Source organism: Microchirus variegatus (genome assembly GCF_963457635.1).
Source record: "Microchirus variegatus genome assembly, chromosome: 17".
Classification (NCBI taxonomy): domain Eukaryota; kingdom Metazoa; phylum Chordata; class Actinopteri; order Pleuronectiformes; family Soleidae; genus Microchirus; species Microchirus variegatus.
In genome coordinates this window covers 2,767,386-2,785,773 of record NC_139818.1, presented here as the reverse complement: position 1 = coordinate 2,785,773, position 18,388 = coordinate 2,767,386, and the positions used below count along the sequence as shown (strand labels likewise).

The 18,388-nt window shown below is 40.8% G+C and overlaps 1 protein-coding gene across 1 annotated transcript in view; it reads right to left on the bottom strand.

Moving 5' to 3' along the window:
• trpm3 (transient receptor potential cation channel, subfamily M, member 3) overlaps positions 1 to 18,388 on the bottom strand; it is a gene marked incomplete at both ends in the record, with an annotated part of 212,875 nt that overhangs the window by 67,698 nt on the left and 126,789 nt on the right. The window contains 2 exons of the mRNA XM_083904273.1: positions 12,926 to 13,049; positions 15,001 to 15,175. Of these exons, the coding sequence (XP_083760399.1) occupies positions 12,926 to 13,049; positions 15,001 to 15,175 (299 nt within the window). The remainder of the gene's footprint in view (positions 1 to 12,925; positions 13,050 to 15,000; positions 15,176 to 18,388) is intronic.

Here is an 18,388-nt window from a genome sequence, read left to right as displayed (position 1 = left end):
GCTGTTTTTTTAGTGTGTATCTGCGTCATTACCTTGTTTACGAAGCCCTGAAGGTTCTAAACAAACAGTTCAGCCACTGCTGAGAATGCTGTGTTTTATTGTAATCTCGGGCTTAGCTAGATCTCTGAAAAAACCCTGTCCGGTTACGTGAACAGCAGATCCTCCTGCTCTGGGCACTAGTCCGGGCACATCCAGTTGCGTACATTGAACCGCAGAAGAAGAATAACGTCCGTTGTGGAGGTGTTTCACGAGCGACAGTGTCTTCTGACTCTGGGTCTGACTCCGGGTCAAAGGTCGTCAAAGGGACTGCGGTGGGGAGTCGTGAAGAAGCTATTTTTAAACACTGTTAAAACAATGTTTTGATAATGAGTAGCAGTGCATCCACCGTTCCAGAGGGGGGAGCTGTGCTTCTGAGAGCGGGTGTGCTGAATATGTCACTTCCGGGTACTGGCCAATCACAAGACTCTGTCTTCTGGGTGAGAGAGTTGAGTCTCAAATATCGCGGCTGGGAAACAGCGTCAGAAAAGAGGATTTCTATTGGCTCGTTTACAGCAACTAGGAGGTTTTTGAGCATAAAAACAAGTTAATGTATGTAAGTAGACCTCCATAACTAACATATATGTGCAACAGGACCACTCTGTGTGAGCTTTAAACATCTTTACCTGCTGAAAATACATTTTTACTTTGCCGCCTCAAGGGTCAAAACACAACAGACAGAGCGCTCGCTCACGTCTGTCACACTGAATTTCTGTTGACAAGAAAACACGGTGGAAGAAAAGAGCGGGAAATTAGCGGCGAGCGGAGGCAGGAACAGGGAGGATGGATTTGAGACGGCATGAGAGACGACAGCAGAGGAAGACACAGGCAGGGAGGGAGATTTACCGCTGACACATTGAAGAGGGATGAAAAGAAATGAAAAGGGAAGAGGCAAAGCTATCTTTCTTAGAATGACAGCGCGCCGTCGGAGGTTCCCACAACTTCACAGAGCGGCGGCTAATCTACGCGCACTCAGGAAGGATCAGGAAACCACTCGCTACGCTACGGCGAGCGACGCTGATTAGAAAACATTCGTCTTCATTTAACGGGCAAACACCACGTTGTAGTGACGTCTACTGTAGTGAGTAATAGCGTCATCCTCGACCTTCACCGCTTAAAATGTGCTATCAAGCGGTCATGACGATCTGAAACGTTCAATTACCACCGGGGACTAACGCTAGCACTCAGGCTAACGTCTAACGAGGACACGTTGTCCTCTAACGTGGTCGTAGATTTAAAACACTCAAAAAAAGTGTCATTAGCTTCTCTTTCATTTCACCTTTCCCTTCATTCTGTTGCTTATGACAGCGACGCATTAGCATGCAGGGCTAGTAAAGTGCTACGGTCAAGCGTGTCTGGTCCAGGTCGTTTGCGCACACACCACTACACCAACAGAGGCTGATGATTAAATCTTCAGTGCAGACCTGGGACACAATTAAATCATCTGTGATGTAAAAACAAAAGCTCACAATTTAGCTGATTATCTTTAAGCCACGAGCAGAGTTCCTACAACGTTCCTGCAAGAAACAGCTGCAGATCTGCAGATCGTCAATAAAGATTTGTTTGAATGATGCACAGATGCTTTAAGAGAGAATTATAGGTAAACTGACTACTTTCAACGTTGTTAACTCGATAGCTAACGGTCCTTCTGACTTTGGCCTACTGCTGCATGACAAACAACGGCCAACAACAGCTGAGATTAATTCAAAAACACATTAAAAGTGTAGCTTATGCCCAGCTTCAGATGCTTATCTGCTCTAAAATGGACCATAAACCACCAGTGTTCAGGTTTTTGAGACAAATGCATGAACTCTTATACAGACAAACTGCTTGGAAATGCTTCTTCTTTGCGACTCAAAGTCGTTACTCTCTTATTTTCAAATTTGTTTTTGTTTGTTTTTTTTACCTTCAATACGACTTCTTATCTTATCTCCTTCCTCCATCTTAGCTCCTCTTGTCAGGGAGGGCGGGGGAATATCTTGGCTTGGTGTAGTTTCTCTTAAATATTTTATCCAAATTAAACATATACGGACGACGCCGCGCTAAATAATTCACAACGTGCAGGGAGATACCAGAACAGAGGAAGTGTGATGCAGCAGCAGCTGCAGCAGCAGCAGCAGCAGGAGGAGGAAGACACAGTTGTGCTTTTTAATTAGAGCTTCAACAAAGGTTCCTGTACACGACAACAAGAGTCCAACGCGGCGTCTGCTCGCTCCACCTGTTTGACATTCACACAGCGTTCACCACCTTTGTGTCGATAAAAAGATAAAAGATAAGCCGCGAAAACGCGTTATGAGAGCGATAATTATCCTCATCGTGCAGACAAATGGCTTTCATCTCGTGTTCCCTTTCATTGCACTTATAAACCTCATCATCGACGGCGTTATACTTTAAATATGTTGGCCTTTTGTTTAACTCAAGAGCTGGAACATTATTCATTCATTAACTATGTAATTAACCACCCTCATCACCCTCATCCACCTCCTCCTTCTTCTTCTGAATAAATAACCTATCGTCTGTCAGCACGTTATTTCTTCCTGGGACATGAGCCAGCACCAAATTTTACGCATTTACACAGTTGATTGTTTTGTGCAGATATTTCCTATAGCTGCAGCAAAGAGCACTTCTACAATTTAACCGTCTAACCAGGTTCATGCTGAGTGTCATCCATCGTGAAATGGAATTAAAACGAAACCAGAACAAAGCCACGAGCCTCAAATACAGCTGTTCAAGCAAGATAAATCACACATTAAGTCAAATGAAGGTTAATTCTGAGCATATTAAAGGGATAGATGAGTGTAGTTGTATGAGGTTTTGATATATTATCACCTTTCTTGTACATTTTTGGGGCAGGAAACGTACGTTTAAAGTGGACCTAGACGGGAAGTTCCAATTAACGCTGTTTTTTTAGTGTGTATCTGCGTCATTACTTTGTTTACGAAGCCCTGAAGGTTCTAAACAAACAGTTCAGCCACTGCTGAGAACGCTGTGTTTTATTGTGATCTCGGGCTCAGCGTAAACAGCGGTTCTCCTGAACAGCAGATCCTCCTGCTCCGGGCACTAGTCCGAGCACATCCGGTTGCGTACATTGAACCTCAGAAGAAGAATAATGTCCGTTGTGGAGGTGTTTCACGAGCGACAGTGTCTTCTGACTCTGGGTCTGACTCCGGGTCAAAGGTCGTCAAAGGGACTGCGGCGGGGAGTCGTGAAGAAGCTATTTTTAAAGACTGTTAAAACAATGTTTTGATAATGAGGAGCAGTGCATCCACCGCTCCAGAGGGGGGAGCTGTGCTTCTGAGAGCTGGTGTGCTGATTATGTCACTTCCAGGTACTGGCCGCCAATCACAAGACAGTTGGGTAGGCTCTACGCTGGCTGGCCAATCACAACGGCTGACGAGAGCTTCAGTAAGGAGAGATTTCTACCGGCTCGTTTACAGCAACTGGGAGGTTTTTGACCATAAAAACAAGTTAATGTATGTAAGTAGACCTCCATAACTAACATTATGTGCTACAGGACCACTATATGTGACCTTTAAGAATGTCTCACTCTCTAAAATCGAGGCTTTCAAACACCAAACTTCCACAATTACACAATTGAATTTACAGATGGACGCAGGAGTGGATTAAAAACTCCTGTACTGCAAAGTAAAATCAGTGATTTTCTTTATGGAGTTTGGTTTAAAAAGCTGCCGATTGGTGACATAAAGTGGCCGAAATGTTCTTATAGGAAACTGTGGATTTAAAGCAGGTGTATATATCTTTATTATTACACGACCCTCTGGCTTTTATCTGCTGTCCCCTTGTTATCAGTGAGAGTGAACGTCCAGCTTCCAGGCTCCACGGGAAAGGTGGTACTTAGCGATAGTGCACTGAAGTCAGTGTTGATAATATATCAGTACTTCATAAGACGTAAAAAAGAAGCAAAAAGAGCCATCCATTTAAGGATTAATGGCCCATGTGAAGTAGTACAGAGCAGCAGACGTCACATATAGCTGGCAACATGACAGGAAACTGGTCTCTGTACTGGCTAAAACGTGAAGATGAAGGAGAATAGATGGTGTGCAGCAGGATGCAGAAGACTCATTTAAGAGCGTTGTACTGGATTATCAAAGATCCTGAGGAAGGTAAAGTGGATCGCTGCAATGAGAGACTCAGATTCTGCATCGTAGAGTGATTACGTCACTTCAGGAACTACTGCTTTATTTACAAGGCTGTTTGCTTCCACTAAAACCCTTTATTTTCTTTGACAAAGTTAGGGGTAAGATCCTTGAACGTTAAGTTTCTCCATTAACGGCCAACCGGGAATCTGAATGTCCAATTTAAACGCTGATTAGCTCAGATATCTGCTTCATTTTTACGTGCTCTTATTGTGACGGGTAAGCGTTCTCTGGAGTAAAATGACGGAGAAAGTTTATCAGAGAGTTGAAGATGCTGGAATCATGTCGGCCGTATCCGTTTCCATACTTTTTAAAAAGCACCCGGTGGTGTCATAAAGATCAGGTTTATTCAGTCTGTCAGGCTCTCAGTGAGCGGTGAACTCTTAAAGCTGCTGCTTTTTCAGGAGCTTTGGCTGCAAACTGTGAGTCATGTGACGTCCAGAGATATACGACCATGATGAACAAAATAACAGAGGCAACAGGAAACGACAACAAGGACACGGTGTTTCCATGAATAAACCAACATGGTCAGAATGAGGAGATAAATCGCACACGCACACACACGCACACACGCACACACACGACACACACACACACACAATACTCCGGCCAGTCACGTTTAATCCTCTTCCTCCTCCTGGGTTTTCCTCATGCAGAAGCACAGAAGCTCTGGCACAAGAAACAAACACACATTCTCATTGCCTTGTTCCGCACAGACTGAAGCACAGACTGAAGCACAGACTGAAGCACAGACTGAAGCACAGACAAACTGAAGCACAGACTGAACCACAGACTAAAGCACAGACTGAAGCACAGACTGAAACACAGACTGAAACACCCACTGACTGAAGCACAGACTGAAGCACAGACTGAACCACAGACAAACTGAAGCACAGACTGAACCACAGACTGACTGAAGCACAGAATGAAGCACAGACAAACTGAAGCACAGACTGAACCACAGACTAAAGCACAGACTGAAGCACAGACTGAAACACCAACTGAAACACCCACTGACTGAAGCACAGACTGAAGCACAGACTGAAACACAGACTGAACCACAGACAAACTGAAGCACAGACTGAACCACAGACAAACTGAAGCACAGACTGAAGCACAGACTGACTGAAGCACAGACTGAAACACAGACTGAAGCACAGACTGAATCACAGACTGAAGCACAGACTGAATCACAGACTGAAGCACAGACTGAATCATAGACTGAAGCACAGACTGAAGCACAGACTGAAACACAGACTGAAACACCCACTGACTGAAGCACAGACTGAAGCACAGACTGAAACACTGACTGAAGCACAGACTGAAACACAGACTGAAGCACAGACTGAAGCACAGACAAACTGAAGCACAGACTAAAGCACAGACTGAAGCACAGACTGAAACACAGACTGAAACACCCACTGACTGAAGCACAGACTGAACCACAGACTGAACCACAGACAAACTGAAGCACAGACTGAACCACAGACAAACTGAAGCACAGACTGAAGCACAGACTGAAGCACAGACTGAAGCACAGACTGAAGCACAGACTGAATCACAGACTGAAGCACAGACTGAATCACAGACTGAAGCACAGACTGAATCATAGACTGAAGCACAGACTGAACCACAGACTGAAGCACAGACTGAAGCACAGACTGAAGCACAGACTGAAGCACAGACTGAAACACAGACTGAAGCACAGACTGAAGCTGAAGCACAGACTGAAGCAGAGACTAAAGCACAGACTGAAACACAGACTGACTGAAACACAGACTGAAGCACAGACTTAAGCTGAAGCACAGACAGAATCACAGACTGAAGCACAGACTGAAACACAGACTGAAGCTGAATCACAGACTGAAGCACAGACTGATGCACAGACTGAAGCTGAAGCACAGACTGAAACACAGACTGAAGCTGAAGCACAGACTGAAGCACATACTGACTGAAGCACAGACTGAAGCACAGACAGACTGAACAGGAAACGACAACAAGGACACGGTGTTTCCATGAATAAACCAACATGGTCAGAATGAGGAGATAAATCGCACACGCACACACACGACTGAAACACAGACTGAAGCACAGACTTAAGCTGAAGCACAGACAGAATCACAGACTGAAGCACAGACTGAAACACAGACTGAAGCTGAATCACAGACTGAAGCACAGACTGATGCACAGACTGAAGCTGAAGCACAGACTGAAACACAGACTGAAGCTGAAGCACAGACTGAAGCACAGACAGACTGAAGCACAGACTGAAACACAGACAGACTGAAGAACAGACTGAAACACAGACTGAAGCACAGACTGACTGAAGCACAGACTGAAGCACAGACTGACTGAAGCACAGACATGACTCTGTATCTCAGAGTGAATGGATAAACACGTGTTATCTGTTATCTGATCTTTCACAGTCCAGATCCAGACCTTGATGTCCGTTACTTGTCTTTCGGCCACAAACTAATCTAATCGTGGATATTTAACTTTAGTGCATGTGCTTCAGTTTGATTGTATCGCTGTGTTAAATACAGGGGAATAAAAACACAACACAGCAGACTGGTGTTAAGCCCACTTAGTCTTAATATTGATTTAAACATTTCTCGCACTAATCTTTAAAGCACTTTATTATCTTGTAGCCGACTGTTGACAAAACGCCTGCAGGCACAAATCTTTAAGCTCTTTCAAAAGGCAGAACCAAAACTTTCTTTTCTTTTTCTGGAGGGAGCAGTTTCCACTGTTAAAAGTCATTATTTGTTATAATAATTCCTTCTAGTGTTTAAATATTTATCGTGTGGGTTCATATTTGAGTTTCCAATATATTTTTGTTGTTTTTCATTGTTTTCAGGTGTTTTTACTTTATTTTATTTAATACAGTAACAGAATTACAGTATATTAAGGGAAATGTACTTATTCCCCTGTAATGTCACGAGTGTTATGATCTCGTAGAGTATTTTACTTTATTCTCATGTGTGAATGTGCAGCTGGTAGCTGTGTTTTATTTTAAATAATAACTAAATCTTTAACGGATAAACCACTGAACTGACAGATAAAAGAGACATTAAGGCTCCGTCCCAACACCTCCCCCTTGATATTTCCACTCCACGTTTTGAGTTCCCTCCCCTGCTTCGAGAGCGTTTGTCCGTCATGCAGCTCTGCGTGGCGGGCGTGCTCTCTCGGGGGCGCTCGGCGGGTCGCCGTTCGCTAGCTAGTTAGCTAGCTGCTTTCGTAAATCGTCACTTATTTTCTGACATTAGTGTTCAAAGCTTAACGGTCCTTTGGATGTGTATCAAACCAACATATTCCAACACAATTCGACATTGTAACATGCTTATTTGCAAAAATATATTATAACGAAAATGTTCCTTGGCAGATGTGGCCGCCATCTTTGTTGAAAAATATCAGCCGGCTTACTGAATTCGCAAAGCATCATGGGTAATTCCAGCTTCCACTTCTTTTTAAGCCCGCATCAGAGCTCACTACATTTTGAGGGTTGATTATAAGGAGAAAATGGCTTTTCCCCTTGCTCCACCCTACACGTGAACGCACAAAATGTAGGGTTAGGGCAAAAACGTAGGGTTAGGGGAGGTATTGGGACAGGGCCTAAGTTCATCTTCTACGTCAGTTGAATTCTGTTGATATCAAACTGAAGACGATCTTTAAGACTCCACAGTCTGGACATGTTCTCCATGTATGACAGTACACAGCTTCATGTTCACTCCTGTGTCTGAAGCCAATCATCATTTCTGTCGTAGATAAAGACACTCTGTGATTTTCTGAGAGAGAGCAGAAACAGTAAAAACCCCCGCGATGTCCATCAGCCTGATGAATAATGAAGAATCAGGTGAAATGAACCTCAGAAATGAGCCAAACACCAGGGAGAAGACACAGATTTTTGTCCTATAATCAACTTTAGCTTTTAGCTCCTGACTCTGAGCTGCCTGAGCTGATGATGATTGCAGCGAGAGAAAAAGCCCGACTTTTGATGATGGGAGACATAAAAGGAGGAGGAGGATTACATCAACTCAGGAACATCATCAGTGTTCTGACAAACGTTTGATTATTGATGACGACGACGTCCTCGCACACACACAAAGCATACACGATGATGTCATCTAATCCTAGTGTTCACTCATTCACCTGCAGCTCTTCACCTTTAACCACACTGACGGACAAGCTGCTCGGAAAAGTCTCAATATTGTCTGATTTTCAGCTGATTTTCACTGTCATTTGACAGACATTAAGGAATTTAAATCACAAATGTGGGATTTTTATAAGAAAAATTAACATATCACAAATGTATGTGCTTCTCAAACAAAAACCTTGTAAAAGTGTCTCTGAAAGTGAAATACGCTGCTAATATAACAGAAATCGTATGATAATGATATAAAATCATGGGCATGTTTTCACATGATCAATTAGTAAAAATTTAACTGTTATTGTATATAGAAATAAAAAAAATATATGTATATATATATATATATGTATATATATATATAAATATCTGTATATATATAATACTCAATATATAAATGATAAATGGTATTGCTGACCTGTAAACACTGATAACTATTTACATAATCCAACCATTTATGTTGAGTTAACAGAAATACTAGGTCTTATTATCACTTATTTTTGACATTTTATATATGTATTTAATATATTATTTACAATAAAGCATTTAAAAACCCAATTTGAATTTCTACTATTTTGCTAAAACAACTCAAAATCACCATCTTAAATGATGTGAACAAAACCTAGAATCATTCCTAGATTTTGGGGTATCGCCGCCCTGGTGGCCATTCGATACATGTTTACTTCCTGGTTAGACTCACCCTGCAAAATACTTTTTATATAAGGTCATGACTCTTCCCAGTAACAGGAAATTGTTTCCGGCCAATCACAAACAAGTACCGCCGCCCCGCCTCTTTCATAGTCTCAAATGTCAAGTTGTGTGAAAATGTCAGGTGGTCTCAAACGTGTGTTTTTTTAACCCCTGAGTGTTAAAGGTTCAGTTTAGTGAGCACAGACGCAGACGGCGTCAGATTATCAGGCGTCCACAGCTGCTCCCGCTGAATCATTCACATCCCGTCGTTCTGCTCGAGGCTGAACGTTATTCAGAGAATCCATCAGCGTGGGCATCAGTCAGCCACTGAGGACTCCACTGAGGACTCCACTGATCCACTTACACACTGTGCAGCCATGACCAATGTGGGGCTGCCCAGAATAATAAGATGATGTGCACAAACTGTAATGTACTGTATGAGAGTGTGACTGAATCTGAAATATGACAGAGACTCATAAAAACACAAAAGAGAAGCCATATTCCTGCATCATCATCATCATCGTGATAAAACAACATATGTGTGTGTGGGAACTACGGTGGCCTGTGCATACGAGAAGGGACGTCCTTCTGTTTTGTCTATGTCTATATATATATGAATATATATGTGTGTATATATATGAATGTAAATATGTATGTAAGTATATATGTATGTATATATGTGAATGTAAATATGTATGTAAATATATGAATGTAAATATATATGTAAGTATATATGTATGCGTAAATATATGAATGTAAATATATATGTATGTAAATATATATGTATATATACACACATACATATATACATATATATTTACATTCGTATATTGACATACATATATACCTATACATACAGTACATAAATGTATGTATATGTATATACATACATATACGTGTATATATTTTTATGTATATGTATATGTTGTATATTATAAGTATATAATATGCGACACACAGTAAATATATATGTATATATGTATGTAAATATATATACATATACCTATACATACATATACACACATAAATGTATATATGTTGCATATTATATGTATATATGTGACACACACAGTAAATATATATGTATGTAAACATACGTATACACATATACCTACACTATATACTATACTACAATACACATAATGTATATATTTATATATGTCACATATTATATATGTATATAATATGCGACACACACACACACACACAGTGGTATTCCCCTCCACTCTCATCATCATGATTTAGCAGCAGCAGTGATAATAATGTGAGGTGTTGTCGTCACCTGACTGACACCTGACTCCTTTAAGAGGACAGAGTCTTTGTCCCCAGAGGACGAGGACGAGGACGTGTGCAGCGTCTCGACTCAAACACTAAACACTAAAGTTACTCTCTCTGCGACTCTTAAGTGGAGGAGGTCACATGGTCCCAAAAACCTCGTCTGAATACATTAACATCCACTTAATGTGGAGCGTCATACATAAAAGATGGGGGTGATAATTGCTTCAGTGAGAGTTTCATGAGGAGGAAGAGGAGGAAGAGGAGGAAGAGGAGGAAGAGGAGGAAGAGAAATGTTCGTTTGTTTCTGCTTTTAAATCTTAATGCAGACATTAACGGTGTCGTCAGTTGTGTAGTGTGTCTGTGAGTGCATGCTCTTCAGTGTTGTGATGTACTGGAATGTGTGAGTGTGGTTGGTTTACCTTGACAAAATAAGACAGTTAGTGCCGATCACTGCTTATTTATTGTACTTTTATATAAATAAAATATATAATAAAATAAAACGATAAATATTTGCAGGCTGGTTAGTGTTCGTTTTAATGTTTTACTTGTATATATTGAGGTGTGTGAATGTATCCAGAGGGATGAGGTGGTGTTTATGTGAAGTTTGTGTGTAGTAAAGTATTAAATAAAGATTAATTGATGTAGAAACCGCAGTTTAAAGTGGTCAGAACCTTGAAATTATGCCCAAATGTTGCTCTTGTAAATATTTATATTGTGAATTAGCTTCACTTGTGATCAAAGTTTGTGTAAAAACTTTCATTTACATGGAAGTGCTCGGACAGAAGATGCTCTGAGAAGAGCTCGGTCTTCTTACTCGAGGAGTTTCTGGTGTAAATGAGTCAGACCACATTTTCACAAGCTCTCAGTTGTCTTTAAAACTACTGTTTTATAGACACGTTAGCCGTGTCCTATATTATTATTATTTTTATGAGGAGGATTTATTTCTCTAAAAAAAAAAAAACAATCCACGAGGAATTGGCACCAATTCTGTTTCCCCTCATTCTTATTGGCAGACTGTTGTATCACTATGAGTGTGTGTGAGTGAGTGTGTGTGTGTGTGTGTGTGTGTTAACTCGATGGTGAAGATTATCACATTGACTAAAAATCCAAGTTGTGCCCCAGTAACAACGAGAGTCTGTCGACTGTGAGGAAGTCAGATAAGTAAGTAGGTCGAGTGCAGAGCTGCAGTGTTCGCCGTCATCTCTGTTTTTAAAGATAAAACACACACTGACACGAGTGTTTTTCATTGGACATTGTCTTCAATAGTAAATGACTTTTAAAGTAGGAGGATTTATTGACTGAATATACGAACCAGAAGTCTGTTTGTATGAGTGAATAATCCTTTTCGTAGCCTTAGAATAAGACTTTAAAGACCTTTATATGCTGCTTTACACCAACAGTGTTCATTTTAACACTACAAAAGTGTGTATGTGAGTTCAAACACTGGAGATAGTGTTCATTTTTTAACACTCACTGAGAGATATTTCAACACTATCAGCCAAATCAGCCTTCTCTTCACACTTTGTGATAAAATATATGTTAATTTTTATTTAAAAAAAAACAGTTTTAAAAAGAGTGAAACTTACTGAGACAAGCAGACAAAATGGCAGCCACATTTTCCACAGGAAAGTTGTAAAAAATCTATTTTCCATTTTCAAAATTTGCCCTACTGTGATGCAAAACGCGTCATTTGACTCACAGTAGGGCACATTTGGATAAGGGAAAACAGATTTTTTTACAAGTCAGGGTAAAACTGAGGGAGGGAAGCACATTTTCTAAAAAATACTACTGCTATTCTAGCAATACAAAGCCACATTCAAATCGGTGAAGTATCCCTTTAAGTATTTTCAACAGCCAATATTTTCAAATTCTTCACCAACACTGACTCTGGAAGTCGTAGTTATGTTCTAATTAGCGCTGTGCAATAGGTTAGCGCGCGTTAACACATGACACGTTTCCATGACGACTGACCGGACAAAAAACGCACATCACGTCACGTTTACGTGCCGCGACACCGAAGTCCAGGCACCGTTTACCAGTTAGCTCCGTTAGCTGCATTAGCTCCTTTTAGCGCCGTCAGTGCCACATACAGTGGAACTGGAGCGGTCTGTTTTTATTAAAGAAAAAGAGCAGCGCTACAAATAACGTTAGCGTACCTGTGTACAGCGTATGTGTGCCTCTGTTTTTAAACTTTAGCGTTACTTTAGAGACTCGTTTTAACTATCGGGAGTCACGTAAACATGACGTCACGTGCGTCTTTTTCTAAGTTAGCGCTGACGCCGTTAACGTTTGACATCACTAGTTCTAATAACTCTGAACGTTGTAGATTTCACCTCACACTGTTTTAGAACTGAAGTTTAGCTAAAAAAAAGACAAACTCCATTCTTTCTGGTCTGTGAGGGCCACTGTAGTTCAACGACACGCTTGGAAAAAGGGGGGAAGTGATGTAATCTGCAGTTTCACCATGAGAGGTCACTAGTTCTCACACACCGGACCGTCAAAGGTAACAGTGAAGTTGAGAATATGATGCTAAAACCCTGTGTGTGTGTGTGTGTGTGTGTGTGTGTGTGTGTGTGTGTGTGTGTGTGTGTGTTTGTGTGACAGTGACAGTGAGACTCACCAGCTCCTTCTTCTTCATGCACTCCATGAGGATAATGAAGAGATGCTGGGCCTGAGTGCGGCTGTAGGTGAACGTCTTCTGGATGGTCACCAGCAGCTGGTCTCTCAGAGACTCATTAATGATGCTGCAGAGAAGAGAATGAGAGAGGGAGGAAATGAGAGTGAGGCAGGATCAGCGAGGAAATCAGATCGACTGAGTGTCTCCGAGTCCTTGGTGAGATGTGATTGTGAAGACATTTGCCTTCAGATAAAAGTGAATATATGAGGCTGTAAAGACTCTTTTGTAGCAGCTGGGTCTTATTAAAATGTTAATCAAGATATATCTGTGACTTCTTTCACTAAAGCCTTTCTTTTATTATTATTTTTATTATTATTATTATTATTATTATTATCCTCCTCCAGATGAAGTGAGGTTCAGCCTGTGTGTGAATGTGTGGTTGTTTTATAAGAACTATAATCAACATATGATACACATTCATGCTTTAATTATCAACATTCTTAGCATTAACATGTTTTCCACATGAGATAATATTCATTTTAGAGAGTCTTTGTCCTTCATTTAAAGACTTAAACAACACAAACACTGACGTCTTGCGTTAATTAGTTGTGTTTTTGTCTTAAGGTTTTATTTTAGAATATAAATAAACCTTTATACAGTGATACTAATGCATTTGTGTGTTTATACACAAACAGAACCACCACAAACTTTGAGATAAAGGAAATATGTTGAAATTCTATTTTTACTAATTAAATGTGAAGGGCTGTTAAATCTGTTTATATTTTGACTTGATGTGTTGGCTTGTTGGTTACACCACAAACGCACTAACGCAGCTCTCTGAGACACCAGAGGAGCCAGAGGAGTTAATCCAACAGAAGGAGCTGCAGCTGTGCCGTGCTTCACAAAATGCCTAATTTCACCAGATCCAGATTAGCAGACCCTGTCAAGAATGTCTGGGCAACCGGAGAAAAACACGGTCTGCGCTGGAGCGGAGTGAAGAGGAGTGAAGAGGAAAACCTGGAGACACATGCCAAGATGTTCTCCTGCACTGATAAACAACTGAGCCTCAAGATTCAGACTTTTCACTCAGTCATAATAATCCTGTTTTTAAATAGTTAAATATTAACTTTTATAATGAAACCACAGATTCAAGGTCCAACGATTGAATGCAGTGAGATTGAAGTAGATCTATCTATCTATCTATCTATCTATCTATCTATCTATCTATCTATCTATCTATCTATCTATCTATCTATCTATCTATCTATCTATCTATCTATCTATCTATCTATCTATCTATCTATCTATCTATCTAAGCTAGCTAGAATCTATCTTTCTATCTATCTATCTATCTATCTATCTATCTATCTATCTATCTATCTATCTATCTATCTATCTATCTATCTATCTATCTATCTATCTATCTATCTATCTATCTATCTATCTATCTATCTATCTATCTATCTATCTATCTATCTATCTAAGCTAGCTAGCATCTATCTATCTATCTATCTATCTATCTATCTATCTATCTATCTATCTATCTATCTATCTATCTATCTATCTATCTATCTATCTAAGCTAGCTAGCATCTATCTATCTATATATCTATCTATCTATCTATCTATCTATCTATCTATCTATCTATCTATCTATCTATCTATCTATCTATCTATCTATCTATCTATCTATCTATCTATCTATCTATCTAAGCTAGCTAGCATCTATCTATCTATCTATCTATCTATCTATCTATCTATCTATCTATCTATCTATCTATCTATCTATCTATCTATCTATCTATCTATCTATCTATCTATCTATCTATCTATCTATCTAAGCTAGCATCTATCTATTTAAGCTAGCTAGCATCTATAAATGAATCTCATTTGAATAATTTGCTCCACAAAACGTCAGAAAACAGAGGTCGGTGTTTGTTGGACCTTAGATGTCGTGAATTTTGTCCAACAAAACAAAATTAATCCATTTTATTGACGTCTTTCTTATATGGAGCAAAGAAACCAGACGATATTTATATACATACATATATGTAGAGTAAATATAGTGTGAGTGCGTACCCTCCCTCTTCAGAATACTTGTGTCCAAACGCTAAGATGTCAGAGGCTCGTCCACTGCCGTCACACACCACCACAGGGACGGGGGGCGTGTCCCTGAGGTACTCCAGAACGATGGAGATGACATTAGGACCGCCCTCTACGATCAGAGCCACCACCGGCACGCCCTGACCGATACCTGTACGCAACCACAGAGAGAGAGAGAGAGAGAGAGAGAGAGAGAGGGGAGGTAAGGACGAATAACACAACAAAGTGAAGACGAGCTGAAGACACACACACACACACACAGAGAGCGAGAGGGACGTTATCCAGACTACAATACAGCGGGAATATTTGATCCAGAAATAGAAAAAAGGTGTTAAATGTGTCACTTTTTGTCAAGATACTGTACTCATTAAAGCTAACGCTTTCCTTTCATTATTTTAAAATAACCAGCACACTGAGAGACAGAGCTGATTAATCCCCACCACGTTCCACACAGAGATCGCTGCTCCTCGCCTGATAATCACAGGCTATTTGGGCTAATTACGCATAATTAGTAGGTGGGTGATTTCTGCATGTACAGGAGCAGGTAGAGCAGATAGGGAAACTATTTCAAAACATCTCAGAGGGATGTTTGAGTGTTATTCTTGTTCGATGTGCTGTTTATTCCTCGCCGCTGCAGACGCCATAAAAAAACCCCCCAGTTTTCTGCAGCTTTAGTGATCTCAGTTTAATCCTCGTCCAGAATCAATGTCATTTGTGACTTTTCCTGCTCGTACTTTTCTCTCATTCAGCCATAAAAACACCTCATCTACCTCCTGTTCTTCTTCACGAGGTTGTGCTAAAGGTTGTGACGATTGTGTTCGACAGTACACTCAAAGAAATGGATGTAGTACACCTTATGTGATGTACTTAAAAATACTAAATAAATTCACTTTTAGTAATAAAAACAAGAGAGTTACGTAACATCTAAGTTATAATAAAAGTTTGGGGAATATTCACAATTGTCGATACAGTTTTTTTTTTTTATAAAAATGAAGTTTGTCCCAACGCGTTTTCCGTCCATCAGTGGGCAGAACACTCGGCAAGAAGAGAGCGGCGGCCATTTCTGGACGATTTACCTATCGTTGATTTTCTGGTAAGTACATTAATTAACAAAGCCATACTTATGTTAATTATGACGTTAATTATGAGGAACCGGAGGGCGGAATATTTTTGAAACATATTTTGCTGGCAAGCGGTTAGCGTAGCAACAACTCAATGCTAATTTATAGCCTCGCATGCAATTCTTCTGCTCACAAAACACGGCCGTTCATCAGTTTGACAGGACAAACACCCGCCCCTGCACTGCTGCTGTATACACACAAACGCTCCCTCTGTCAGGTCTGATAGTCTTGCTTGACATAGGCTTTTTTTTTCTTTAGACAAAGCACGCAGCATAGGAATAAAGAACCAAAGACATTTGGTTCAGCGGTGTCAAAAATCATCCTTGTATCAAAAAAAGTGGATTGTCAGTAACTGTAGACAGGAAGTTGCTAACAGACAAAAAGACACAAAAATAACACGAAAAAAATGCAGACTAAAACATTAAAATGGTTCTAAAACACCATAAAATCACGTTTCCATACATATTTGACAGTCTGTGCAGAGTAAAGCATGTGATAAAGGCTTTTTCTGTCAGATTTGACATTTGTATCTGTCAGATCCAGTGACGTTGACGCTAATGTTTGATTATTACAGTCACAGTTTTGTCCTTTAAACACAAATGAGCTGATGTTTCCAGCTGACGTGACGTCGTGTTTCTCTCAGTCTGAGGCCAAAATAACGTGTTTGCTGACGCTTCTTATTTTGACCCTGATTCTTTCAAACTGGAAACATCGCTCTCATCCCGCGCTGCATAATTCACAACGGGAGAAAACACCGTCTGCCTCTCACACACACACTCACAGACAGATGTGTACTTACACTTCATGTGTACACACACACGCACATACACACACACACTCTCACATGGCCTCCAAACAGGGACAGTTACATAAGGAGAATATTTCAGGGGCCTTCATCAACTTCAAAGTGCCAACACATCACACACACACACACACACACACACACAAACACACATACGTGTCACACACACACACACACGCACACATACGTCACACACACTCGTCTCACACACACACACACACACATATACGTCACACACACACACACACACGTCAGACACACACATACGTCACACACACAAACACACACGTCACACACACACCACACACACACGTCACACACGCACGCACGCACACACACACCAACACGTCACACACACACGCACACACACAAACACACGTCAGACACACACATACGTCACACACACGTCACACACACACGCACACACACGTCACACACACCCATACGTCACACACACAGGTCAAACACACACACACACAGACACATGACTTGCATTTTGTATCAGACTGCATCCATTTCTTTTCGGACATCTGTTTTTGTGATTAGCAGCGTGTGTGAGTGTTTGAACACGTGTGTGTGTATAAACGTGTGTGTGTGTATGAACGTGTGTGTGTGTGTGTGACATGGGCCGAGCATTGATATTGATATTGATGGCTGGTGAGCGGCGGAGGCCGGCGACGCCTCAGGATCTAATGATTATTGTTCCACTGAAACCCAGCGAGGAGCAGATGAGGAGGGGAACAGCACAGCTGTGTCAGGGCTAATTGGGAGGAGAGAATTCCACCTGCATGATGTGCACACACACACACACACACACACACACACACACACACACACACACACACACACACACACACACACACACACACACACATTTGTACTTGCTGCATACTGAGGACCGGGTAAAAAATGCTGGCAAACTGAGGACCAGCATTTCCACTTTATAAATCAACACAATTACAAATATCTACTTCATGAATGACATCTTGGGTGCAGTACCATAACGTGTCTGCAGGTGGAGCTCCAGAGCAAAAGGTGTGCGAGTATAGCATGTTTAAAACCTAAAAAAAAAAGTGATTTAGATGAAAACAAAGTGAGGACCGGCCAAAATGTCCTCACTTCGTAAAAAATGACCTCACTTTGTTGGTTAAAAACCCTCACTGGTCCTCAGTATGCTGCAAGGACACATTCCTACAGTCTAAATAAATCCTTATCCCTCACCTTAACCATAACCGGTTAACACATTTAAAATCTTAAATAAATGAGGTTCTGCCTCATTTGGGACCAGGTTTTGGTCTCCATGAGGACTACTAGTCCTGACAAGGTCAGTGTTTATGACAGAACAGGTCCTAAAGAGGTGACCAACACACACAATCACACAGACACACACAGGTTTGCATAGCTATTTCTGTTAGGGCACTGTACAAACTGACTTTCATTC